The sequence below is a fragment of the Lithobates pipiens genome, unplaced genomic scaffold (genome assembly GCF_037356315.1).
Source record: "Lithobates pipiens isolate NorthernLeopardFrog02 unplaced genomic scaffold, aLitPip1_a1.2 Scaffold_1, whole genome shotgun sequence".
In the NCBI taxonomy this organism is placed as follows: domain Eukaryota; kingdom Metazoa; phylum Chordata; class Amphibia; order Anura; family Ranidae; genus Lithobates; species Lithobates pipiens.
Genome location: NW_027507685.1, coordinates 46,693,057 through 46,718,343, shown reverse-complemented (window position 1 = coordinate 46,718,343; position 25,287 = coordinate 46,693,057). Strand labels below are relative to the sequence as shown.

General features: G+C 43.4%; 1 protein-coding gene and 1 pseudogene across 2 annotated transcripts in view; both read left to right on the top strand.

Annotated features, from left to right (window-relative positions):
* Window positions 1-23,249, top strand: part of PHF6 (PHD finger protein 6) — an 86,608-nt gene extending 63,359 nt beyond the window's left edge. For both annotated transcript variants that reach the window (XM_077492807.1, XM_077492727.1), the window contains one exon: window positions 22,516-23,249. In XM_077492807.1, the coding sequence (XP_077348933.1) occupies window positions 22,516-22,642 (127 nt within the window). In that variant the 3' untranslated portion in view covers window positions 22,643-23,249. The remainder of the gene's footprint in view (window positions 1-22,515) is intronic.
* On the top strand, window positions 19,640-19,758 carry LOC143989109 (5S ribosomal RNA; annotated as a pseudogene).
* Window positions 23,250-25,287: the final 2,038 nt, after the last annotated feature.

Genomic DNA, 25,287 nt, shown 5'->3' with positions numbered 1-25,287 from the left:
GACAGTGAGCTTTCAATAAAGGCTAATTTGACAGATTCTCTTTAAGAGCACATACTGGCATATTTATGTATCAGAGGGTCTCTAAAGGGTTTGCCTACAAAGGCTCAGTTTATTAAACTATTGCACATGTTTGCAGTAAAACATTTTTAGCTACTATAGCTTAAAATAGCCATCACATGGCTGAAAATATTTAGGCTTAATTCACTACTCTATTTGCCAAGCTGACATCCATGGAACATGTACTATGGCATATACAGAAAATTGTTCAAGCACTTTAATGATCTTTCATAGTGTTAAAAATGGAACTGCCATTATATTCAAAAGTCTGTAACCCACCACACTCCTGATCTAATTTGTATTTGGCATTGCATACCTAGGATGTAGACAAAGCGACTTTTAAAAATAGGCTTTTGTGGAGCTTTGGACTGTGTGATCATATTCCCTTCCTCATGTCTACATAGAACCTGACCATAGAAAATGTGCTCTGGGCACATATGATTACCTACATTCAGGACAAGCACTGCTTACCATGGCCAAGACTAAGGTATAACTAAAGCTTGTATTCCAGTACTCGCATACAGTATCCAAGGAGGTGTTATGTAACACTGCTTTACTTTGGATAAGCCCAGCAGTGAGAATGGTTTTCGATGGGGAGAGGAGTTGATGGGAGTAAGGGAGAACCTTACTATCTTTAGGGTTCTGTGTGTGTATTTTTTTTTCTCATACATCACGGGACACAGTCTCAGTAATTACTGATGGGTTATAGGGTATCACTAGATGATTGGACACTGGCACACCCTTGACAGGAAGTTAAACCTCCTATATAACCCCTCCCCTTACTGGGAGTACCTCAGTTTTTTTCGCCAGTGTCTTAGGTGTTGGTCACGAGTAAAGATGTGCTGTGCGGAGCTCCGCTGGAATATCCACACTGGGGCTAGCCATGCAACCGGATCCATTCAAGGTGTCTCTTCCAGGCCGAATTGGATGTTACCCGGGCCTCGTGTCCAAAAGAAAAGATGTTTTACCCGTAACGCTTCTCTTTAGAGAGCTGGACCCCGGGATCCAGTATTTGTTTTTTTCAGCCATATTCCTGGCGGGGTACTTAACTGCGGCTCCCCCTGTTCAAGGGGCCCCCAGTTTCTTACGTTTTTTTCTCTAAATGGAGCCCATCGTGAGAGGTGAAGATTGGGTCTGTTACACAGAACCCTGCAGCCGGATAAAGGTAAGGGAGACTCCTCAAGAATTTTTCTAATTCTAATGGGTTTCTCCTTTAAGTAAATGAATGCGGTGCCTAAAGTCGCCACCGGGGGGCTGTCTAGAGCACATACCTTTCATGCCTGATCTCGCTTGGTGTCTACGCTGTATGCTCCTCCAGCCATGCTCCAGGTAGGATGTGGGTAGGAGGGTTTTCTCCTTCAGAGCTTCTCCACCCCCCCCCCCCCCCCCCCCCCCCCACGGCTTAGGGGGCTGAGGTGAGCCTGAACAGGGACCACACCACCCGCCATTGCTTGCTCAAAGATCAGAGCCTCAGCTTGCATGGGACACTCTAGTTTTTGAAAGACGGGGGGGGGGGGGGGGGGGGGTGGTCGGAGGAGGGGGGCGGAACGTTAATGCAATGTCGGCGTTGGCTACACAAGTTATAAAGTGCAATCTTTTTCAGGTGCACACGGCTTATGGAGGGACACAGAGCAGATGGGCGCATGTGAGTGCGGGGGACACAGGCATCCCCAAGCAGTCTTGGTAGCAGCGCCAGTTGCTGAACTACATTGCTCAGCAGTCAGTGCATTTTTTGTGGTACCTCTACCTTTTGTTGCTTTGCACTATGGGCAGAAGAGGTACAAATACCTTGAGAAGTAGGAGCTCAAAGGGATCCCTCTCAGGCTCTGAGAACCCCCCCTCTGCAGCACTGCCCAGCCCCCCCCCCCGTAGGACCTGGGTAAGCTGGCTAGGGTGAGCAGTCGGGGGTCAGGGGCTGCAACTGCCTCTGTACACATTATGCAGGCGGTTTTTTCCTCAACCATGAATGGATTAGAGGAAAGATTAGTGGCCTTAATCGCATCTTCACTCAGTGGAAGAAAACGCACTAGGTCCCCCTCTGCCACTCTGGGGAAAAAGTAGAGGAATCCCCCTCAGAGGATCGGGATGAGACTGATTATTCCACTAATGAGGAATCGAGTGGAAAAGGGCCCTCTTCAGCTTCTCGAGATGAGAAGGTGTTGGTGCAAATTCTTGCTGGATTGCTCCGCTCCACATTTTAGTGTGAGTGGGATCACCCAGATAAAACATTTTTTTCCTCCTAAAAAGTTTTCAACACTTTATCCTATGGCGGAAAAAGTTACTAAGATGTGGGGTATACCGGCGATTGACGCCGCCATATCCTCCATAAATAAAAGTTTGAATTGTCCTGTTGACAATGCTCAGATGCTTAGGGTTCCAACTGATAAAAAAAAATTGGAATTCCTATAAAAAAACGTTTTCTCTTTGGCAGGTTCCGTGGCTCAGCCTGCAGTTGCAGCAATTGGAGTTTGTCCATACTTGAGAGACCATGTTAAACAGGTGCTCAAAGTTTTACCTGAACAGCAAGCCTGGGGGTTGGCCAACCTACCAGCGGCTTTGTGTTTGGCTGTTGATGCAATCAGAGATTCTATCCTCCAGACCTCTCGCCTTACGCTTGGGTTAGTATGCGTAGAATCATTATGGGGTTGAAAAATTGGTCAGCCGAATCGCCGTGTAAGAAGTTCCTGGCTGGGTTTCCCTTTCGTGGTGCAAGACTGGGGAGGATTTGGACAATTATATCCAAAGGATCTGTAGTGTTCAGAGAATTCCCCCTCTCTTCGTTTTTTTCAGATCAAAAGTCCCCAAAGACCCAGAGAAAAAGAAGTCTCTATTTTTAGCATGGTAGTGACTTTTGTGGCAAAAAGTTATCGTGGTAGTTCCCATGCAAGAGCAGGGATTTGGGTTTTATTCAAACCTTTTCATGGTACCAAAGCCAAATGGAGATGTCAGACCCATTCTAGATTTAAACCAATTCCTAAAAGTACGGTCCTTTCCTATGGTTTCCATCCTACAAGGAGGAAAACTTCTGGCGTCAATAGACATCAAGGATGCGTACCTGCATGCACCTATTTTCCCTGCTCATCAAAAATATCTGCGTTTCAAAGTAGAAAAAAGCCATTTTCAGTTTGTAGCTCTGCCTTTTGGGATAGCCACTGCACCGCGGGTGTTCACAAAGATCTTGGCTGTTATAAAATAGCCAGATTATGATCCCAGGGTATAACGCTAATAGCGTACCTAGACAACTTGTTCTTGTAGATCAGTCCATAGCCCGCTTGGACCAAAACTTGGTCACCACAATCAACTAACTGGAATACCTAGGTTGAGGCCTCAGCCTAGAGAAGTCTTCTTTAAATCCAGTAAGAAGACTAGAGTATTTGGGTCTGGTCATAGATACAGCCCAAATCAAAAATCACTGCCATAAAGAGACTGATTCAGGTAGTCGAGGCAAAGAACAGTCCTTCTATTTGCTTTTATATGAGGCTGCTGGGGAAGATGGTGGCTTCATTCAAAGCATTTCCCTATGCTCAGTTTCATTTGAGACTGCTGCAAAACAATATACTGTCTGCCTGGAAAAAAAAGGTCCAGGCGTTAAATTTTCCGATGCACCTGTCTCCTACAGTGCGTCAGAGCCTCGGTGGTTGATATCTGAAAATCTGCAAAAAGAAAAATCCTTTTTACCAGTTACCTGGACAGTGGTAACAGATGCCAGTCTTTCAGGTTGGGGAGCAGTTCTGGAACAGTCGACTGTCCAGGGGAGGTGGTCCAAGTCCGAGAGGACCTTACCCATCAACATTTTGGAAATCCGTGCTGCATATCTAGCCCTAAAAGCCTGGATGCTCAGGTTACAAGGTTGCCCTGTCAGGATCCAGTCCGACAATGCCACAGCAGTTGCTTATATCACTCGCTAAGGAGGAACCAGGAGTTGTGTAGCTCAGGAAGAAGTAAACCAGATCTTAATCTGGGCAGAAAAGCATGTGCCGTGCATATCGGCAATCTTCATTCTGGGTAGGGGTGCACCGAATGGGTTTTTTGGTAACGAAACGGCACCAAAACCAAAAATTGCTTTTTTTGTATATTTAAAAAAAAAAAATGATTTATATAAAATTGTCTTATATTATTCTTCATTATAGTATTCATATTCAACTGAATCTGGTCTACAGCAGCTGTGCTTAGGCAATCACAGCAAGCAATGCAGACTAGTCTGTTTCTGGAAGTCTCCGCCCATATCTGGAACACAGTGTGGTATAGTGTATAGTACTGGAGTATGTAGACAGCCACAGATACAGAGCATACAGTTTTGCATTTGCACATGCAACGGGCTGACAGCTTGTGGAGAGACATAGTTTGGCCCAACAACAACAAACTATGTATGTACAGTACTAGATTAAAAACTGGAGTTCTCTCTTTAATTGAAGAAGTGCAAAAAAAAAACTGTAGAAGCACTACAATGAACAACCAACTAATGGCAGTATGGCACAACTAGACAATTGGAACGTACTGGTAGTCAGTCATACTATGTTGTATGTTCCAATTGTCCAATAGCACAGTCCAATGCCAATTCATTTACTATGTTCAACAACATGGTAAATGAATTGGTCTATGCTATGGATTTATAAATCTATTTCAGTAAAAGTGGCAGATTTCGCTTTAAGAACAAAAGTTGTTCAGCTTTCTCACAGGACAGACGATTTCTCTTCTCGTCAAAAATGAGATGCTAGACTGAATAGTCTCTCATTCTGTACTGGTGCTTGGGGCAGATAAATATCTGCGTGCAATCTGTTCAAGCAAAGGAAAACGTTGTTTGTTGATGCGCCAGTACGCAAGGGGATTGTCACTTCTGGCGATAGGCTGTTCAGCTAAATAAATGTCCAGCTGTTGGGTAGCTGCACTTGTTGTGGCACTGCTATGGACCGGGGTGCATTCATGTAAAATTTCTTCAAACATATCAGATATGGCGGGAGCGTGTTCCTCTTCACTTGTATGCAACCGTTTCTTCTCACTTTCCTCTGTGCTACACCTCAAAACTCCTTCACCAGATGCTTCCACCACCTCCATTTGTACCTGTATCATTTCCCGTGCACGCTGCTTTTTCTCAACATTAAAATAATGCTCTTTAAATCGAGGATCTAGAACTGTTGCAATGCAGTACAGAGGGTTGGACTCGGTGTCTTGAAACCGGTTGGTAACGGCCTCCAGTAGATTGGTTTTAGCCGTTTTTACGCCATGGTCTGTTTCTATCTCTCTTCCTAGCAGACGCTTCAGTGCGGCAATCAAGGGAATAACTTCAGAAATGGATGCATTAGTTGAGCTTATTTCTTTTGTTAACTGTTCAAATGGAGATGGAAGAGACAAACTATTTTCAACTAAAATCCACTGATGTGTTGCCAACAGTGTTGCTGGCAGCTCGTAATCTGCAATGTATGCAGCTAAAACACGATTTTGTTCAAAAAGACTTTGCGGCATATAGTAGGTGCTGTTCCAACGAGTGGCTACATCTTGTTGCAGTCATTTCGGTGGCATTCCAAACTGTATCTGCAAAGCTTGTAATCTGGAATAAGCAAGCGGAGAATGCTTAAAGTGACCCACAATTTTTCTTTCTTTTGATACAATATCAGATATGGTGCGCTGACTCAGCAATACTTCATTCACAGCCAATTGCAGCGTGTGTGCCATACACGGTATGCTTTTAAGTTCACTGTCCTCCATTGCCTTTGCCATGTTCCGCGCATTATCTCGGACAATCAAATGCACTTTAGACTTCTTAATGTGCCAAGCGTCAAGCATGGATTTTAAAGTGTCAGCTATTGCTGCTGCAGTATGTGATCCAACAAACTCACGTGCGTTAAGTAGGATGTTTTGCAATTGAAATTTGTCTATCCACTGCGCTGTCAGGCTAAGCATGCTCTTTGGACTGACGTCTGAACTCCAAATGTCGGTAGTAAAACTGATTGCTATGATGTCAGTAGTCATGAACGTGTTTTCTAACACTGCAAAACAATTCAGGTAGACAGGTATCTGAAAAGTAGTGTCTGCTTGGTAGTGAGTAACGCGGCTCAATATGTTGCATGAGCCTACGGAATCCAATGTCCTCCACAACAGAGAATGGCTGGTCGTCTAATGCAGTAAATTCCATAATTTTATCTGTTGTGGCACGAGCTTTGGGACTGTCACTTGCAAATATTTTAACCTTTTCAAAGACACTGGCCACAGATGGTGTTGAGCCTGACTCACTTTTTGGAAGTGGCACTGCTTTCTTGTAATCTGAATGCTGAACTGGATGACGTGTTTTCAGGTGGTGTATCAAACCTTTTGTTGAAAAATGCCTTGGCACTGTACCCCCTCTTGAAATTTCTGCTGAGCAAAGACTGCAGATTGCAAATTTGGGGTCTTTATCAGAAACGTTAAAATATTTCCACACTGCAGACATGGTCCACCTTTGCTGGTAGCGCAGAATAATAGCATAGAATGATCTATAGTGGGAGTGAAATCTGAGGGGAGAAAAAAGGAAGGACTAAATCAATTTAAAAGCTAAACCCCAGGAGGCAGCTTTAAAAAATAACCAACTATCCCTTTTTTTTTTTTTTTAAACGGTGCAGCTCTTGCCATGCAAGGTAGTTATGTCTGCACTGCAGTACATCTGACTTGTACCAAAAAGATAATATAATTGCACTGATTAAATTTCATTTGAAATGGAATAGATTGCTTGCAAATTGCAATTGCATGATATAATTAATTTTTTTGAGCTATTCTGTAGTATACTAGAACTTCATGCGATTGTCATTGAATTTGTCAGCGTAGTATTATAAGTTATACATGATTTGTTGAAACATGACAGTATGCAATAAAATATATAATATATAGTTATTAAATATATTTATTGCGTACTGTCATGTTTTAAAAAAATCATGTGCTTGCTGTCATGTCAGTGGTTACTGTATAACTTACCAATAACTAACTATACTGTGACAAAAAGACAAATTCAATGACAACAAGGGCAAATGTTTAATTTTATAGTCTACTACAGAATAAATGGCATGCCATTCCATTTCAAATCAGTTTTATCATATATATAATACTATTTTTGGTACAAGTCAGATGTACTGCAGTACAGACAGACATATTTAATACCATACTGCATGGCACAAAGGCCAAGTAGTAAGTAATACATGTTGTTTGACTGCTATTATGACAGTTTCAGTAGTATAGTAAAATAAAATTAGTTTGATTGTTTCTGTCAGTTTAAGTAAGGCAAAAAAGGCAATGAATTGCTCACCGGCGAATAGTAGGAATGGTAACCATCCAGGAGGGACAGTGCCCACTCTTGTACATGAGTATGCTATGTGCAGCCCTCTATGAAGCCGTCTCTCGGGTCCCAGCAGCGTCTGTCTCGGGTCCCAGCAGCGTCTGTCTCGGGTCCCAGCAGCGTCTGTCTCGGGTCCCAGCAGCGTCTCACAAGCACGAGGAGCGTCCATGGGGAAGGTGCCAGCGTCTCAGCAGGGAACGTGCGTACGAGTGCGGCGTCTTATCCACGTGGAACGTTCAAGCCGCCCACAGAACGAGTGACGTCATCCGAAGTTTCTCCTACCGCTACTGCGCATGCGCGATTTTCGGCGCCATTATCGGCAAGAATTCTTTCGGCATAATGCCGAAAAGGCCATTTTCGGCCGATATGTTTCGGCGGCCGAAATTTCAGTGCATCCCTAATTCCGGGGTTAGAGAACTGGCAGGCGGACTACTTAAGTCGCCGGCAGTTAGTCCCAGGGGAATGGTCTCTTCACCCCGACATCTTCTTGGCCATATGCCAAAGATGGGGAGTTCCGGATGTAGAGCTCTTTGAATCCAGGTTCAACAACAAGATCGACAACTTTGTGTCAAGAAAAGGGGATCCCCTTGCATGCGGGGGAGATGCGTTGGTGACTCCGTGGCATTGGTTCTTTCTGATTTATGCATTCCCCTCCTATTCTGCTGCTGCCACGACTTCTTTTCAGGATCAAGCAGGAAAAAAAGTCGGTGCTTCTGGTGGCCCCAGTGTGGTCCAGAAGAGCTTGGTATGCACAAATAGTGAAGATGGCGGTAGGCTCCCCTTAGACCCTACCGTCACATCCAGACCTGCTATCCCAAGGACCAGCCTTACAAACGCTACTGACTTACAAATGCTAAATTTAACGGTTTTGCTACCACGTTCTGAAGAGTCGTGGGCTTTTAGGCCCTGTGATTTCTGCCTTGATTAATGCAAGGAATCCAGCTTCCAGAATGATTTATCATAGAGCCTGGAAAACATGTGTCTCCTGGGGTGAATCCAGGGGTTGGCATCCCAGAAAATGTCATATGCAGAATCCTTGACTTTCTGCAAATGGGGCTAGAGATGAAGCTGGCCTTGAGTACCATCAAAGGCCAGGTCTTGGCCTTATCAGTTCTGTTTCACCGTCCACTTGCTTTGCATTCTTTGGTCCGAAGCTTTATACAGGGGGTAACGTGCCTTAATCGTCCGGTTAAGGTGCCTCTAAAGCCCTGGGACCTGAATTTAGTTCTGTCAGCTTTACAGAAGCAGCCTTTTGAACCGATACGTCAAACTCCCTTAGTTCTGTTGACAAGGAAATACATTTTTCTGGTGGCCATTTCTTCTGCCAGAAGAGTATTAGAATTATTGGTCCTTTCTTGTAAAGAGCCATATCTAATGCACAAGGATAGAGTGGTGTTACGCCCTCATCCTAGTTTTCTCCCGAAGGTGGTTTCAGGTTTTCATAAACCAAGATATTGTTCTGCCTTCCTTTTTTCCAAATCCCTGTTCTACAGAAGAAAGGTCACTACGTTCTTTGGATGTAGTGCGAGCAGTCAAAGCCTATCTGGAAGTGACTGCTCAGGTTCGCAGAATGAATGTTTTGTTTGTATTGCCAGAAGGTCCTAATAGAGGACAGGCAACGTCAAAATCTACCATTACTAAGTGGATTCAACAAGTAATTGTTCAAGCTTATGGTCTGAAGCGAAAAGTTACGCCTTTTCAGATCTAGGAGCACTCCACTAGGGCTATTAGTGCTTCATGGATAGTGCATCACCAGGCCTCCATGGCTTAAATCTGCAAGGCTGCAACCTGGTCGTCAGTCCATACATTCACCAAATTTTATCAGGTGGATGTGAGCAGGCATGAGGATATCGCCTTTTGAGCGGTACAAGGTCCTCAGGTTTGATTACACCCTACTTTGTGTGGTTCCCCTCCCCTCAGATAGCATTGCTCTGGGACATCCCATCAGTAATTACTGAGACTCTGTCCCGTGATGTACGAGAAAGAAAATAGGATTTTTTAGAACAGCTTACCTGTAAAATCCTTTTCTTTTGAGGTACATCAGGGGACACGGGGGTCACTCCCCTCTTCTAATACACTTATATTGCTTTGCTACAAAACTGACGTACTCCCAGTAAGGGGAGGGGTTATATAGGGGGTTGAACTTCCTGTCTAGGGTGTGCCAGTGTCCAATCACCTAGTGATGCCCTATAACCCATCAGTAATTACTGAGACTGTGTCCCGTGATGTACCACAAAAGAAAAGGTTTTTACAGGTAAGCCGTTATAAAAAGTCCTATTTTTGATGCACAGTGTAGGTAGACACAGCTGTAGTCCCTGCAAGTAAAGGTGGCTCCACAGAATGTTGCATCCCTGAACGTAAAGGTGGCTCCACAGAATGGTGCAAGAGATGAGTCACCCTGAAACAGCCTGGGCCAACGGTCATAGCACCAGCTTAAAGCCTAACTCCAAACGTTCATCTTCACTTATGTATGCGCTTGCTTTGAGCACTGCATGCAATATTTGCTACATATGGTCTACAGCAGCACAGGGACTTCTGATTAGTTGAGGTGGAGAGATGGGCAAATGAGGTTATGATCTCCACCCCAGCCAATCAGAGGTAGCATTATAATCTGAAAATAAGTTTCCTGTGAATGGCAGCGCTCAGCTCAACAGGATTTTGTTCTGGGAACAGGATGGGAAGTCCTCATCGTGATGCCACTCATAGTGGGTACATGGACTAGTGAAGGTAATGGTTTGCTTGTACCAGCTTGGTTCAAAGAGACAATTTTAAAGTGACACAAAGATGGCGTTCGGACCCTAAACCAGAACATGCCCTCCAGGGTATGTGTGTATATATACATCCTGTATGGCTAGTGGTTTTACCAGCATCATGCCAGCCATGGCCCTAGTATTGTTTTTTTACAGCCAGTGATCCATTTTCATGTAAAAGTGATCAAGAGGCTTAACGACCCGATCAATTTTGCAGGGCTTGGAGGAACAACCCCACCCGCAGCCACCCGCTGCTGTTGTAAGAGGTCAGGTTGGCTGCCCACAGAAAGGATGAAGGAACATCCATTCCCCTATCTTCTCTGTCACAAATGAAGCCAGAAGCATCAAGGATTTTGTCACTTCTGGTTTCAGTTCGCTCTTGGAGGGCAGAGGTGGAATCAAACCATTTAATGCGGTCAGGCGTGCTTACAATATTAAGCTTTTATTTACTTAAAACCTTTATTCCAGGCTACGGCTAAGGCCCCTGGCACAGATGGCATCCCACTAGAATTCCACTCCCAGTTTAGAGCGGTTTTGGCATCCAAACTTCAGGAGCTATTCCAACACATTTTTGATTCCTCCACCCTCTCACATTCAATGTGAGAAGCCCTGATAGTCTTGATACCTAAACCTGGAAAGGACCCCTCCCTCCCGAAATCCTATCGCTCCATCTCATTGGTCCAACTTGATATCAAAATGCTGGCTAAAATTCTTTCGCTTCGCTTAAACAAGTTTATCCTCAACTTAGTCCATTCTGATCAAATAGGATTCATGCCCAATAAAAATACGTCTTAAGTTGAAAGCCGTCTGTTTTTGAATCTGCAGGCCACCCACGACTCGGTAGGCTCCCGCGTGATTGTCTGTCTTGACGCCGCCAAGGCGTTTGATTCAGTTGAATGGGATTACCTTTGGGAGTGCCTAGGCAGGTATGGATTTGGCCCCAATTTCATCACATGGATCAAATTGCTGTATCAGTCCCTGGTAGCCAGGGTTCAGGTGAATGGCAAGATCTCTGATCCCTTCCCATTGAATAGAGGTATGCGTCAGGGGTGTCCACTGTCTCCGTTGCTGTAAGCTCTGGTGGTGGAACCCTGGTGATGGCCATTAGGGAACATCCAGGCATAAGAGGCCTAAGGGCGGGATCCCTGGTTGAAACCATTAGCCTATACACTGATGACCTGCTGCTGTACTTGGAGGATACGGGCCCCTCTTTATCGGCAGCCCTAAATGTCATTGAACGTTTCTGGGAATTCTCTGGATCAATTGGGACAAATCACAGATCCACCCCCTAGACCTAGGTCCTCCGAACTTAGACCAAGCCCGCCTCCCTTTGATAAGAGCTAGCCAAATTAAATACCTGGGGATTCAATTCACCCGCTCCCCAGAAGAATATGCCAAATTTATTGTAGAACCCCTGTATGCATTAATTAAATCTAAAACCTAAAATTGGACGTGTCTTCCCCTTGGAGTCGTGGGCTGCATCAACCTGATCAAGATGATCTTGTTGCCCAAACTCCTATAAATTTTTTTGGCACTCGCCAACTTGCCTGCCACTCTGGATATTTAAAATGATGTACTCTATCCTCAACTAATTTGTCTGTCTGGGGCAACTCTCGGCATAAGATAACTTGGTGAATCCTTAAAAAACCCACGTAGCTGGGTGGGACTGAACTCCAAGCTTACTATCTTGCCTCTCAGCTATCCCATTTCTTACCTTTCGACAAGGAAGACAAACTCAGTTACCTGAGCATAGTATGCTCCGCAGCGGCTACCCAAGTTGCACACCCCTTTCAGATCATTTTCAATGACACAATTCAACTAGACTGGGGGGCCAAAGGGGACTGGTTTATCACCACTGCATTATCTGGGTGCTGGCACTGCGCTGGTTGAGGGCTTCCCCCATTCATACCCATATGCCACTTTGGGACAATTTTAACATTTCCGAGCTACTCACCCTGCCAGATGTAGATCTCTGGATCAACCGGGGGGTGTGATATATCTCCATAAGGTAATGGACAATGCGGGAGTTAAATAATTTCAGGATCTTAAACTAGTCTTCCACCTGCCTAACTCTGTTCTTTCGCTTTCTCCAGCTCCGCCATGCACTGCAGTCCCAGTTTGGAAATTCTTCACCTGATCTCGCCTCTATATAGTAGACGTTCTACTTGGTGAGGACCCAAAAAAAATGAACTTCCGTTTGCTATTCTAGCCTTACCTTTGCCGCAGCGGCAGAATTGTCCAGGGGTTGAGGGCACAGCTGGGTGGCAGACGTGGGGGAGCTGTATGAGGATGAGTGGATGATTCCTTGGCGCCCGGTAAATTGGTTTCTCCACAACTGGCTGATACTCACCCATCTATACATACCCAACAGATCCTACCTGACCCCAGCCCATATAGCGAGCTACAATCCTCAATGGGACCCCTCATGCCCCAGATGCAAAGACCGCAATAGCTCCTTCTACCACTTGATCTGGTCTTGTCCGGCCATATGATCCCACTGGGAATTGTAAGCTCTAACGAGCAGGGCCCTCTGATTCCCCCTGTCTTGAATTGTATTGTAATGTCTGCCATAATGTTGTAAAGGGCTGCGTAAACTGCCGGCGCTACATAAATCCTGTATAATAATATTAATAACACAGAAACTGCCCAGCGAAATACCACAAAATTTGAGACCGTTGGCTGGAATCGGCGTCCACATCAGTACTAGATCTCGGAGCTGATTGACCACTGCTATCATTAATAGGTAGAAAGCCCCTACTGCAACACACACGCTTCCCCCCTAGTATATGTCAACGCTTGCTTGTGACTGCCCTACACCCGACTTAGCCATAGCATAATGCCCTACACACTCGCTTATGAACCACTTAGGTACACCATAATGTATAGAACACAAATGTTTATTTTCTCAGTTGTAAAGCTGAACTCTGCTTACTACAAAGCTTATGTTGTACTCCGAAATTGTATGTACACATTGTCCGATCTCTGTTATCCTTGTTTACCAGAAATAAGTTGGATTAAAAAACAAAACAAAAAAAACTTAATCCCAAAAGGAAAAACACTGCTGTAAATGCTTATAAAGTGTTAAAGCAGAGTTCCACCCAAAAGTTGAACTTTCACTTATCTGCTTCCTCTCTCCAGTGCCACATTTGGCACCTTTCAGAGGGGAGGAGGCGGTTACCTGTTTTTGACAGGTACCCTTTCCCACTTATGGGAGACAAGACTGCCCCTTGGAAGTTCGGCGCCCCTCCTTCCCCCGCTGCCAGGCCAGTTAGAAAGCGCAGTGCGCTAAAAGGCTTCACTACCAGTTTCCCTTACCAGGAATGGCGGCAACAGCATCCGGGGGTCGAAACAAAGATTGGCTGGGGTGCCGACATTGCGGGATCCCTGGACAGGTAAGTGTCCATATATTACAAGTCAACAGCTACAGTATTTGTAGCTGCTGACTTTAAAAAAAAAAAAAATCTATTTTCCCCAGGCAAGAACACAGCTTTAACTGAAGTTAGACTTTTTTGTGTATCTAAATCAGCTAGTACATCTGACGCTCTCCCCCTCCAAATGGACAAGGCTGCTGTCCAAACATGCCCCCGTGTTCATTTATCCAGGCAGAGGGCACAGGAGGTGTAGTATTGGCCAGGTTACCAGGTGAAAAAAAAAGGGGGGGGAGCATAGAAAAAAAACTAATGCAGCCACTACATCTACATTGGCTTTTAATACTTCTCTAAATTAAAAAAAGGAAGTTAAACATTTAAATGACACAAAGATAATAAAAAAAAGCAAATGCGCATGTAGGTCCGGCACACGCATGTAACGAGTGATTGCACCACATGTAAGATATCACAGCAAGTGTCGGAATGAGAGCAATCATTTTTGTGCCATAGATCACATTTAACCCTAAATTGATAAACTGTAAAGGCTTTTAAAGCATCCCCTTTTGTGACTCTTGGGCACCGTAGTTTGTTGCCGTTTCACAGGCATGCACAATTTGAAATCATGTAAAATGGCAAGTATTGAAAATACTGAGGGTTTTAACCCTCTTGCTTGGAACACGTTTAAAAAATGTTTTAATCCAGACTGCGTAAAACCCCCCAAAACATTAAAATTTTCTGAAAGCAGACACCCTAGAGACTAAAATGGTGGTAGTTCCAATGTTTAGTTTTAATGTTACACTGTATATTGGCAAAAAAGTTCTAGGAAACGCAAAAATTCAGTTCAATACACTAAAGTTAATTTTTTGTAAAATATAAAATGAAGGGTGCGCAGAGTAAAAAGATACCCAACATGTCAAACCTTTAAAATTGCGTGTGGCTGTCAAGTGGCGACAAACTTCATTTCCCTATAGTTTTCATAGGCAACACTTTAAAAAAAACACTACAGCTCATCATTTTATTTATTTATTTTTTGTGCTTGGGTTTAACTTACTTTTTGCAGTTAGATTAAAAAAAAGTCCCTTTTGTGGTGGTGGTTTTGGTAACAGGTTCTCTTTAATGAGACATCAGGGGTCTCATTAAAGAGAATCCTCCCCCCCCCCCCCCGCCCCCCACTGTCAGATCTGTACGACATACGGACCTGGCAGTAAAAGGCTTGAACTTGCCTGAGTAGTTTTTATCCAAACTAGCCTGGGAAATAGGTGTACCATCAAGAGAGCCTAATTTTCAGTAAAATATCAAGTCCATTGAGCCCTACCCACTTTTATGGCCCATTCATTCTATTGCATTGCATTAACGGGCGTTACATATGTTCGTATGTTGAAGTGCCATTTATTCTGAATGGTACCCCATGCACATTCTTGATGGACATGCCACTGCACATACATGGTGCTGCCAGAAATAGTACATGCACCTTTTTGGTATGTTAGGCAGTGCGTTGAAATGAATGGGCTGTCATAATGCAGTGCACATTAGCATGCATCTGTGTACCCCAATGGTGTTCATATGCCCTTAAAGCAGAACTTCACTGAGAAACAGAATTCCGCTCTTTCTCCTCCTTCCCATCCACCCCCTCCTATTTTCAGAACATAATTTATAGGTTTGCACCAATATACTATCGTTGCTAATACTGAGCATCCGCTCAAGTACGAACACTCATGCAAATGCTCCGATACCTGAAACCAATACCTATGTGGTGTGATTTGAGCCCATATAAAAAGAATGGGCTCAAATCACACTGCAAAGAATTACATTTTATTTGAACAGGAATGTAGTGTAATTCCTGGCCGAATCTCATTCAGTTTTCCCTTCCACTTCTGTATGAGCCCAGGCTTCTCAGTGATTTCAGCTTGGTTTCACACAGGAGTGATGCGGGAAATCCCAATCATTTTGTCTAGCCTCAAATCGCACTGCAAATGTATCAGTACTCTGTATTGGCGGGCACTTGACTGAAAGTATCAGTACTTGTACTCGCTGGTAAAACCCTAACGAAATGCTTTGGGGGGAGCAGGTACCTAGTTTTGACAGTTACCAGCTCCCCACTTCCACTGGAATGGCTGGCCTAGACAAATCACCGGCCCTGCACCTCCCTTATCCCCACTGTGACTGCTAGTGGGGTTTCTTCCCCCTCCCCGCTAGCTGTCACATGCACGGCCCTGTCACTGATTGACAGTGCTCTGTGCATGTTAAACTACAAGATCTGGCAGCCTTTGCGCCATGGTAGTTCATTCATACTTCCAGCCAGATTGTATCTAGGCATACGGGCAAGCAGATCTGCTGGAGACCTGCATGGCACCAGCGATCTGCTGATCGCTGATGTAATGCTTTACAGGCTAAAAAAATAAATGCACGTTTTTCACCTGCAAAGAAATGTGCATTTATTATTTTCTTTTACAAAAAGTGAACTTATCCTTTTAATGTTGCTAAGACAAAGCAGTTACACCAGTGGCAGCTGGGTTTTTTTTTTGAGAGGGGGAGGCAAAAACCCCCTCCCAAAGGCATCCAATAGGTTAGCCAATTCGGTGACTGGTTTTAAAACCCGCTTCCTGATTGGCCGGGAGGATCAGTGTTACAACAGTGAATATCGATTCACTGTTGTAACACACTTGGGTGGGCTCGGGCGCACTCTCTACGACCCCCCGAGCCCACCCTATATTGAAGCCTATTAGAGCCTCTGGCTCTAATCAGGGCTTCAAAAAACAGCCCCTCCACATTGGAATCCATGCGCCAGGGTCCTGAAAAGGGGCTGGACGCATGGATAGGGGAGCCGGCGATCGGGGGTGGAGCGGCGCCGCCGCCCATACGCCCTTAATGGATGAGGGCCGCCCCTGAGTTGCACTCTTATTGAAGCTGGAGCTACAACCTGGTTACTCCGGGACTTGATTTAGAAAGCTATAAAACTCATTTTGCCACAATGACCATAATTATCAATAAGAGTCAGTGGAAGCTGCAAATGAATCGCATGTCAGAAATGTCATCATTTCTATGAAAATTGGGCGTGTTTATAGCTTAGTGAGTGATTTTATTATTGTACATCATGGGACACAGAGCCATAGTAGTTACTATGTGGATTATAGGCCACCTTCAGGTGACACTGGCATGCCCTAAGATAAAAAGTGCACTCCCTATAAACTCCCTATATAACCCCTCCCACTACTGGGAGTATCTGTTTTTTCGCCAGTGTCTAAGGTGGTGGTCACGAGTAAAGATGTGCTAAGCTCCACTGGAGCAATCCTTGCTGGGTCTAGCCATGCAGCCGCATCCATTCAAAGTGTCTTTTAGGCCGAATTGAATGGTAGCCGGGCCTCATGTCCGAAGAAACAAGGTCTTGCCTGTAAACGCTTCTCTTTTTAGAGAGCTGGACCCCGGGATCCAGTACTTTTGGTAGTAAGGCCATAAAGTTTTACTGGCGGTTGTGCTATTACAGGTCCAGGATTGTGGATTTCCTTGGGGATCCCTGGCTCCTTAAGGTTTAATGGAACCCACCGTGCAGGGTGAAGATTGGGTCTGTTGGTTTTGCCACAAAAAAACCCTGTGGCGGGAAAGGTAAGTGGAGTTTTTCTAAAAAAAAAATCTTATGAATGTCTCCTTTGTTAGTAAATGTTGTCATGCTTATGTGTCACCACTGGGGGGCTGTATAGAGCACATACCTTCTCACGCTTCCTCAGAGAGCTCACAATGTGTTCAGAGCAGCAGCTTCCATTTCCTCCAGCCAGCAGCAAGACCGCTGGTAAGTCTGGGGGGGGGGGGGTGGTGTTTCCTCTCCACCAGACGCCCCCCACCTGTGCGATTTGCTACACCTCTTCAAGAGTTAGAAGCACTAGGAAAAGGGGGTGGGGTGAAAATGAACTACTTGGTGGCTTCCAGACTCTCCTCGCCATTTTCTTCCCTCTCTGTAAGACCCCGTCAGATCAGAGGCCTGCGCTCGCACAGGAAAACTCTTTTTTTTTGTAAGAGAGGAGGGGGGCCATAGGCGATGGAGGGGGTGGGGCTTATCGTGGCATCGGCGTCCTTCAACGCCCAGCACAGGAAAGAATGTTTTTAAAAGCAGTAGTGTTATTTATGCAAGCTGCGGAGGGACACAAGAGCGTAGAGGGGCATAAAAGAGGTTGGTGACACAAGCATTCTTTTTGACACATTTACAATTGCATCAGGCTGAGCGTTTATAGCAGCGTCAGTGGCTGACTATTGCTCAAGCAGTGGATGCGATTTATTCTGGTAGTACCTCTGCTTTGTGCAGCCCCTGTACATTTTACTCTTTTTCCTCAGCCATGGTAGTTTTTTAAAAGAAGTTTAGTGACTTTAATCTCATCCCAGTGTGGTCAAGATGCAACAGGTTCTCTTCCATTTTCTTAAGACCCTCAGACTGAGGCACTAGGGGCAGGTGAAGAGGATTCCCTCAGGGGACCGTGGTGACATGTCAATTGCGGGAGAGTCAGCTATCACAATCTGTAACATTGATAGTACAATTTCTTGCTGAATGATCCGCTCCACATTTATGTACCCTTAACTGAGTGTTTGGGTTCACTAAAGTCTCCTCAAGCTGTGCATGCCTTTTCCTGTTCATTCTTGTTGGAAAAATGTTTTGTATCTGGAGGATCATCCAAGTGAGCATTTTCCATTCTAAAAAGTTTTCACACTTTATCCTATGGTAGAGAAAATTCACTAAGTGGGGTATACCAGCAATTAATGCTACTATATCCTTTGTAAGTTTGACTTGTCCGGCAGAAAATACTCAAATACTTAGGGATCCAATGAATAAAAGGTTGGCATTCCTATTTAAAAAAAAAAAAAAAAAAACACACACTTTTTTTCTCTGGCAGGTTGAGTGTCTGCGCTGACAGCAATTGGTTAATCTGTGAGAAACCAGTTTTAATAGGTGTTATCCTTCTCAGCAGGTCCAGGAGGCAGCATTATGTTTGCAATAGTTGCTATGACAGATTGCGCCCTTCGCTAAGCGTCATGCAAGAAGCTCCTAGCTAGTCTTCCCTTTTGCAGTAAGACCGCTATCTGGGGATATTTTGGATATATTCTATATTTCTAGCAAAAAAAAATACCCCTTTTGCCTTTTAAGTGAACGACTAATTGTGTTTGTGTGTTCCTTCTTCTGTGCCAGGGGCATCAGCCTCCAGGCAGTCACGATGGCCTCCACTGTCAGGTTCAAAGGGTAATCCTCAGGGTTAACCCCAGGGACAAAAGAGATCTTGAGGGAAGAAGCCTACAAGATACTGTACCCTCCTTATGAGGAGGTGCCTCCGATTGCTCAATAGGGAGAATTCTTCTACAGTTCTCAGGGATCTGGCAGGAGGATTGTCAAGACGAATGGGGGACTTCCTCAATAGCTCCAACGTGCAAACTGGAGTTCCAAGAGTTTCCGTCTTATTTTCTCAGATCAAACGTTCCTAAGGATCCAGAGAAAAATCTCTCTCTCTAGCATTGGATCATCTTTTGGCAAAAAGTGTTCATGCTGGCCGCATGTAAGAGCAGATATTGGGATTTGGTTAAGTCCAAATGTACATTCCAGATCTCAAAAATCTGAAATTCAATTGCTGAATATAATCTCTCCCATTTTTGCATGAAGATGCATATCTCTATATGCAAAGTATCCTCGCTCACTAGTAATATAGTGGAAAATCTTCTTTTTCATTGTGTAGCTCTGCTTTCCGATCTAGCTGCTATGCCTTGAGTACAAGGTTCTGGCTCCTTTTCTAGCCAGATTGAGGGCCCTAGGTATAACTAAGTATGGTTTACCTAGTCAATCTGTTCTTGTATGGTCACCACATTTGACTACCTGGAATATCTAGGTCGGATTCACAACCTAGGAGGAATCTTCTTTAAAACATAAGGTAAATACTTGGGTCTGATCATAGGTACACCCAGAATAGGGTATTCGTACCCCAGGCTAAGATCAGCGCCATAAAGGACTGATCGAAGCAAGATGTTTTTCTCCTATTCAACTGTGCGTGAAGTTGTCTGGAAAGATGGTGGCTTCATTCGAGGCTGTTCTTTATGCTCAGTCTCATTTTAGATTGCTGCAAAGCAGTATCCTATCGGCTTGAAACAGAGAATTCAAGCTCTATATTCCCAATGTGTCTGACTCCAAAGCCTAGAGCCACATCACCATGATAGCGCTCAAATTCATCCGATCTTGGAGGCTAAGCAGGGTTAAGCCTGGTTAGTACCTGGATGAAAGACCACCTGGAAATACCAGGTGCTGTAGGCTGAGTGCGCCGGAGCCTCAGTTTATGGTTAACATCCAAAAATCTGTTACCTGGGAAATAGTATGAACATATGTCAACCTTTTTTTATTTAGGTTGGGGGACAGTCCTGAAAGAGGCAGCTGTCTAGGAGAAGTGGACTAGATCAGAAATGACCTTGCCCATCAACATTTTAAAAATTCAGGCAGAACACTTGGTTTTGAGGGCCTGAAAGTTTAGTTTAAGGTATTGTCCTGCTAGGAGTCAATTAGTTTATGCCACAGCAATGGCCTATATTAATCACCAAGGGGGCACAAGAAGTTGTATGGCCCAGAGAAATATCTTGGGAAGAAGACAATGTATTTTGCCTATCGGCAGATAAAACTCTAGTAATTGAAAATTGGCAGGCGGACTACTTGAATTGGCAGCAGTTTTTCTTGGGAAAATGGTTTCTTCACCACAATATCTTCCTGTCCAATATGTCAAGGATGGGGGATCCCAGACATAGATCTGTTTGTGTCCAGGATCAACAAAAAAGATTGACAACTTGGTGTCAAGATCAAAGGAACAGCTAGCATGCGGAACGGATGCATTGCTATTCCTATGGAATCGGTTCTCACTGATTTGTGCATTCCCTCCTATTCTGCTTGCATCCACAGCTTCTTCACAGGATCAAGCAGGAAGGGAAGTCATTGATTCTTGTGACCCCCAGCGGGGTCCAGGAAATCTTGGTATGCAGAGATTGTAGAGATGGCAGTAGGTAACCCATGGACCCTTCCCTTGCGGCCAGACCTTCTCTCGCAAGGTCGGAAGTTCCATCCTACTTAACAAAGTAGGAGTCTGGGAAACGTATGTCTCCTGGTGTTAAACCAGGAGCTGTACCCCAGGAAATAAGTCTAGGTAGAGTCCTTGATTTTTTTCTGCAGATGGGGTGAGAAATAAAGCTGGCCTTGAGTGCTTTCTAAGGTCTCTGCCTTATTGGTATTATTTCAACGACCACTTGCTTCGCATTCTTTGGTCCATAATTTTTTTCAGGGGGTAACTCGGCTTAATTTCTGGTTACAAAATTACAAAACAGCCTTTTTTGGGCCGATACGACATATTCCCTTGGTCCTTTTTTGACAAGGAAACTATTTTTTCTGGTAACCATATCTGCTGCAAGAAAGGTATCAGTGTTGGCTGCTCTTTCTTGTAAAGAGCCATATTTTTTTTCACAAGGATGAGGTATTATTACGTCCTGATCCTAACTTTTTACCAAAGGTAGTATCAGGTTTTCATCTAAACCAGGATATTGTTCTACCGTCCTTTTTCCAGAAACCTGTTCTTTGGAAGAAAAATCACTACATGTGGTGAGAGCAGTCAATGGGGGTTATTTACTAAAGGAAAGTCCACTTTGCACTGAAAGTGCGCTTGGAAGTAAAGTCATTGTACATCCGAGGGGGAAGTTGCAAGGAAAATAAACAGCATTTTAGCTTGCACATGATTGGATGATAAAATCAGCAGAACTTCCACTCATTTCAGATCTACCCCTTAGATTTAGAGCGACTGCACTTCCAAGTGCACTTGCAGTGCAAAGTGGATTTGCCTTTCGTAAATAACCCCCAATGTCTACTTAAAGGCGATTGCTCAGATTCAAAAAACAGATGTTCTTATTCACGTTGCCTGAAAGTCCTAAAGGACAGGAAGCATTGAAATTTACTATTCTAAATAGATTCGACAAGTAATCATTCAAGTTTATGGTTAGAGGTGGATTCCACCCTCTCAAATCAAAACGCACTCCTCTAGGGCTGTTGTTGTAGTGCTTCCTGGGCAGTGCATCACCAAGCCTCCATGGCTCAAATCTGTAAGGCTGCAACTTGGTCTTCAGTCTATACATTTACCAGATTCTATCAAATAGATGTAAAAGGTCATGAGGATATCGCCTTTGAGTGCAGGGTGCTGCAGTATTAGTCCTCTAGTCTCTTATTGCCCTACGTTTTGTTGTCTCCCTCCCTTTAGTTTGCATTGCTATGGGACATCCCACATATGGCTCTGTGTCCCGTGATGTACGATAAAAAAATAGGATTTTTAAAATGGCTTACCTGTAAAATCCTTTACTTTGATGTACATCACAGGACACAGAGGTCCCTCCCTTCTTTGGTATACACGTGTATTGCTGTGCTACAAAACTGAGATACTCCCAGTAGTGGGAGGGTTTATATAGGGAGTGCACTTTTTATCTTAGGGTATGCCAGTGTCCATCATCTGAAGGGGGCCTATATCCCACATAGTAGCTACTAGGGCTCTGTGTCCCCTGATGTACGTCAAAGAAAAGGATTTTACTGGTAAGCAGTTTTAAAAATCCCATTATTCCTGCAAATTGCATGTGTTTATAACTTGGTGAGTTGAGCCCATTTGTGTCCATTGCATTTTCTCTGCAGCCCCTTTTTCATTATTTATCAGTTTCTCAGAACACATTGCTTATCACATCTGATTCTCATGCAATCCTCCTAACACTGTTGCAGTAATATTCATGCACAAAAGGAGTGGGGGGCCTAAGTTCCACTTCAAAATAAACTGAACTATTATAAACTATAACTATTATTTTTTTATACTATTATAAACTGAACTATTATTTTTTACACTGTTGCACGGTGTCAAAAAATAAACAAAAACGACTGTTTTTTATAGACATTAACAATGAACAATTTTAGGGAGAGAAAAATATTTTGCCAAAAATCCATTAGTATTTTGTTTTAAAAGCTGTAATTGTGTTTAAAAGATTTTATTTTTTTCTTTAACAGACTATATTGTAAGAATCACAGTGGCAATGATGAAAGAGATGAGGAAGATGAAGAACGTGAGAGCAGGAGTAAAGGGAACACAACAGGTGGACATGACAACACTCCACAGCAAGTCAATGGAAACTGAAGAGGGGGGGGGGGGGGGGGGGTTCTGGGAACACGCCATCCATTTTTGATGGGAGAATTCTGGACGATTTTATCTACAGATGTAGAAAGGACAGTGGGGAAAAATGGGAAAGATTTTTTTTGTTTCCCACCAAGCATTTTCTACATGAAAAAAGCTGCATTTGGTTTAAGATGACCTGGATTCGTCAACCCACAAAAACTTGTTTTGGGGCTTTTATTTTCCATACTCTATTTCTCCATTCTAATTTTTATATTTTAATAGTTGCTTTTAAATAGACAATTCTTTTACATTTCTTGTTTACTTTACACCAAGTGGCAGGATTCCTTTTGCTAACCCACAACAGGTATTGCCAGTCTCATAAGCTCATTTACCTGTGTGGGTTTTTTTTTTAAATTTTTTTTTCCCTACATGATTTCACATTGTTGAAATAATTGTAAAATGTAGGTATTTGTTTGAGACACCGTCATTGTTTTGTTGCCCTCCTTGTCTTGTACAGCAATATTGTACATGTTTATGACTACACAACTCTAAGATCATATATTGTGGCAGAGCGTAGGGCTTTTCACTCTTTTCTTGTTCTAGGAAGAATAAATCCTGAAATGTTGAATTTTGTTTGTGTGTGATGGTGTCATGTCGGAGATCCTAAGGCTGTAGAGAAAATGCTGCAGTTGATTTGCAGCATTTACGCATTAGTAACTTTTAAGGGCTTGAATGGTATGATCTTTCACCAGTGGAATGATCTTCTGCTCTATCACTGAATGGTATACGAGTAAGCTACAAAGAAGTTGCTATATGTAACTGCACAGTCACGTCCTTATTCAGTATGGTATCATCCCTGGGAAATTTTCATCAATGGTGGATTTCATTTATTTTAACTATATGAGCTTTTTATTTTCATTACAGTAAGAGGTTCAAAATTAGTCACTCCACTGCTTTGGTTGCCTTTGCTTTAAAAAAAAATTAAATAAATAAAGCCGTATAGCTGCATTTTTCCTGTCCATCAAGGGACTCCGGAAGTATTTCACCTTTTAGGTTATGCTGCGGCTTACCGTATGTCAGATTGGACACTGGCAAACATAAAGGCTTAGGTCAGTCCAGGATACTCCCTCATACTACCAGCATGCCTCAGTTTCTTTTCTAGTGTCCTAAAAGGATAGACATTATCTCTTATGTAACTGACTGACTTGATTGAAAGTATATATATATATATATATATATATATATATATATATATATATATATATATATATATATATATATAAAAAATACACATACACTTTTGTTTTTCTCTTTTCTTTCTGCACCATTTATTTTTTCTAAATTGTGTGTTTTTTTTTTTTTGTTCCATCTAAACTTCTTTTCTACACCCTTATAGCGCTAGGTTCCGCATAGGGTGCTTTCCAGACTGTGTTCTAGTAACAAGTTGGCTACAGAGCTCTTTTTATATCCAGAGCAGTCTGCATTCCCTCACTGCCTGCTCTGTCCTTAGTCGCACTGTGTAAGCCTACCTTTTTACCTAGGTCAGTAAGCACCTTTGAACTCCTTGAGTTCTTCTCTCTGTGTATCAAAAACTGCTGTTTGATCCAACTAAGACATTTGTCTCTTCTCTCACCCACAGTGTTCTTTTCCTTGTCTCCATCACCTCTTCGAGGAGAGTGCCTGATATCTTGTAGCCTTATCCTGCAGGGCCCACCTTCTTGCCCAGTGTAGTTTCTGCCTTTCACCGCAACGAGAACATCGTTCTTGTGTCCATCCCCAGTTCATTAAAGGGAAATTAGGTAAATATCCCTTCATTGTCCTAATCTAAATGGGCTGTGAGTCTTTCTCTCAGCCACTGCTTCTTTCAGAAAGACAGATTCTCTTTTTGCAATCCCGTATGGACTCCCTAAGCTTGCATCAGCTACTCGTTCTGCCATCTTTAGGTGGCTTAAACAGACCATCATCCAAGCTCATTAACTCAGGGATCAGTTTCCGCCCTTTCCTGCCAAGATGCACTCTACTGGATTTGTGAGTGCTTTTTGGGTTTTGGGCATCAGGTAACATTTCTCAGATTTGCAAAGCTGCTACCTGTTTGCATGTTCACTAGGTGTGTGTTGTGCCCTCATCTGATGCTTAGGGCATATATTCCTTTTAAGGTGGCTTTTTGAACTGCAGGCAGTTCTCTGTTTCTGTCTTGGGCCTGTTGGCATTTGCTGTATTACCCACCTATTAGTTGGACTGCTTTTGTACATCACAAAGGTTAAAGATGTTCTGTGCCTTTTAGTGGAAAATAGAATTTTTGTACTTGCTGTAAAATATTTTTTAAAGTTTAATGAGTGAGTTGGGTCACAACCCCCTTTTAATGATCATTCACTCAGTACTGCTTTGCTATAAAGCAGAGGCATGCTGGTAGTAAGGGGTATTAATCTATGCTGGCCTACAGTTTGTGTGCTTGTTTTTGTTTTTTTGACGGTTTCTAATCCTCCTGTAGGTGGCAGTATAACTTAAAGGTTTAAGTCTTCCTTTGACTCTCATTGGACTCCAATATGAGCATTTTATAGTCCGTACAAGAACTCTTTTTGCATCTGATCATTTTAATGTGACAAACACATCTCAAACCACACGTGGGTCACATTCATACGTGGCCTAAATTTGATGATTCCTGT